This window comes from Oryzias melastigma, unplaced genomic scaffold, assembly GCF_002922805.2.
Source record: "Oryzias melastigma strain HK-1 unplaced genomic scaffold, ASM292280v2 sc00627, whole genome shotgun sequence".
NCBI classification, from domain to species: domain Eukaryota; kingdom Metazoa; phylum Chordata; class Actinopteri; order Beloniformes; family Adrianichthyidae; genus Oryzias; species Oryzias melastigma.
This window is the reverse complement of record NW_023417219.1, coordinates 1-2,867: the sequence shown is the minus strand read 5'-3', so window position 1 is coordinate 2,867 and position 2,867 is coordinate 1. Positions and strand designations below refer to the sequence as shown.

The 2,867-nt window shown below is 46.7% G+C and overlaps 2 protein-coding genes across 2 annotated transcripts; one reads left to right on the top strand and one right to left on the bottom strand.

Moving 5' to 3' along the window:
* On the top strand, positions 1–865 carry LOC112140808 (uncharacterized protein K02A2.6; the record flags this gene model as incomplete). The annotated part of the gene is given in 1 exon segment (XM_024263813.2): positions 1–865. A coding segment is annotated over 1 exon segment (791 nt), but the record flags the coding sequence as incomplete, so codon positions are not given.
* Positions 866–1,341: 476 nt separating this feature from the next.
* Positions 1,342–2,430, bottom strand: ufc1 (ubiquitin-fold modifier conjugating enzyme 1). Its single transcript, XM_024263814.2, has one exon. It carries the CDS (start codon positions 1,906–1,908, stop codon positions 1,396–1,398), a length of 513 nt encoding a protein of 170 aa, XP_024119582.1. The 5' UTR covers positions 1,909–2,430; the 3' UTR covers positions 1,342–1,395.
* Positions 2,431–2,867: the final 437 nt, after the last annotated feature.

Here is a 2,867-nt window from a genome sequence, read left to right as displayed (position 1 = left end):
TGAAATCGATGTTTGCCAGACACGGGATACCTGATGTGGTGATCTCGGATAATGGACCTCAGTATGACTGTGTTGAGTTCAAGGACTTTGCAGAGAGCTGGGAATTCAGACATGTCACATCCAGCCCCACACATGCCCAGTCCAATGGTCAAGCAGAAAGAACAATACAGACCATCAAGAACCTCCTAAAAAAGTCAGAAAATGAAAAAGGAGATCCATATGTGTCTTTCCTGGAGTATCGCAACACACCACTAGAGGGAGTAGGACTGTCACCAGCGCAGCTTCTCATGGGACGAAGACTTAAAGGAAAGATACCAATGTCAACCTCACTGCTCATTCCAAAAGGATCAGCTCAGGTAAAAAGACAACTGAGAAGAAGACAGGAGAAGCAGAAACTTTACTTTGACAGACAGACTAAGACACTACCAGACTTGCATGCAGGAGAGAAAATCAGGATGCAAAGAGGAGCAACGTGGCAGCCAGCAGAGGTCCTGCACAGACACAAACAACCACGTTCGTTTGTGGTTAGAACACCAGACGGGAGACTTTACAGAAGAAACAGGAAACATTTAAGGAGAACGGAGGAGAAAACGTTTCCACAAGCAGATGGACAGAACAACACTGGAGAAATGAATGACAACAATGTTGAAAGACACACAGAACAAGCAAGTGCAAATGAACAGGCTACTGCCGTTCAGGACAGTCAGAGTGATAACCAAGTTCCAGGTTCCTTCTCGTATAAAACAAGATCTGGCAGATCTGTAAGATTACCTGCTAGATTTAGAGATTAAAATCAAGAGAAGAATTTTCAGTTATCTTAAGTATTTTAGTTAGCTAAGGGCAAATGTTGGTTGTGTAAAAAAAATTCATTTATGTGAAAGATTATAGGAATGTGCATCTTATTTGATAACTGAATAGAAATGTGTCCTGGAAAATGGAGGCAGTTATGTTGTCAGTGTTCCTTTTAGTCAGTTGTTAAATGAAGTTTAAAAATTTGTTAAAAAGGGGGATGTGATGTAATTGAAATGTGTGCCTGCCTGATACCCGTAGCTGAAGGAGTGACGTCACGAGAGTGTACACGAGATATGCATGTGGCAGACATGGCGAAGCGTTAATAAACAACCTGTTCAACTAACAAGGCCGTCCTGACTCATAAATACCACATCTTTACGCGTCTCGGACCGTAGTAACCGGTTGGCGTGGCGTCTCTAGTGTATAGAAGTCATTGCTCTCATTGGCATTTTCCTCCCGGTTTGCTTGACTTTCATTCCGGTTCTGACCGGCCCGGTAGACGGTGGTTCTGGGACCTGCAGATCCGTGAACAGAACTCGGACACCAGCGTGAGAATACAAGTCCTTTATTTTGAAAAGTCTCGCTCCTGCCGGGTCTGTGACGTCACTCGGCCGCCTCGCGCTGCCGCTCCTTGTGGGTCACGAGCCCTTTGCCGATCAGGTCCGGAACCTCCACCGCGAGCCACGGACCGAGCCCGAGCGCCATGAGGTGCGCGAGCCCGAAGCGCGGGGCGTTCCGCGCCCAGAGCGGAGCGAAGTGTTCGGTCAGGCAGATCCGCCCGCCCCGGTACATCTTCGCCGTCTTCCCGTCCAGCTCCGGGATGGCCAGCTCCGGAGCCGTTTCCGGGTACGTCACCGGGATGTCGAACTCCAACCGGAACTCGTACCGCAGCAGCTCGTGCACGAACCAGCACGTGCCGGTCCAACGCGTGCCGTCCGCGTTTGACTCGAGGCGGAACCAGTCGTTGTCGGCGGCTTTGTTCTGCTCCACGAACCGAATCAGGGCCTGGTACTCCTCCTTCAGGCGCTGCGGCCACAGCGCGCGCTCCCGCGGGCCCGCGTGCGTCTTGAGAAGTGGGATCTGGGACACCGCCTTGCGCGTGGCCTCGTCTGCCATCCTGGTTCCACCGGTACCGCTCGGTTCAGAAGCGTGACGTGGATCTCCCGCAGTACGAGACGGAAAACTGGATTTAACTACTTCCGCTGTTGGGATTTCAAATTAAAAGCCTGACCATACCCGGACACTCCCGCAGCAAAAGTCAAGCTGCTGGACTGAACGTCATGTCACATTCAGGACATTTTAAAGACTCCCTTTAAAACATTTCAAGTTTCCAACAACTTTCATTCACAAGCATACAATAACTGATATTCATAACCACAGTTTACATTGAGTGTGTTTGTTTCTATCAGAAATAATGATTTGCGCCTCAAAAACAATCAAAGAAAGCGTGCACATACTTTTGAGATAAAAAGAAAAAAAAAACTTTTAATTTGGTCTTGAGTATCAATCATGACGGCTCCACTCGTATGTGACTCTGATACGGATGAGGCGATCGTTGCTTCAAGCCTGAAGAAAGATCCGGAGGATCATAGATTGATCGTGACCCAGTCTTTGGCTTCAGTTTATGTTCAGTCTATGTTCAGTCAATATTAAGTCTTTGGCTTCGGTCTATGTTCAGTCTATGTTAAGTCTTTGGAATCAGTATTTGTTCAGTCTTTGACTTCAGTCTTTGTTAAGTCTATGTTCAGTCTATATTCAGTCTTTGGCTTCAGTCTGTGTTCAGTCTTTGGCTTCAGACTGTGATCAGTCTTTGGCTTCAGTCTATGTTCAGTCTATATTCAGTCTTTGGTATCAGTCTTTGTTCAGTCTTTGGCTTCAGTCTTTTTTGAGTATTTGGTATCAGTCTATGTTCAGTCTATATTCAGTCTTTGGAATCAGTATTTGTTCAGTCTTTGGCTTCAGTCTATATTCAGTCTTTGGAATCAGTATTTGTTCAGTCTTTGGCTTCAGTCAATATTCAGCCCTCATTCGGATTCAGATATTTCCAGGTTGTGATTCTCCATTCTCCAAAACTT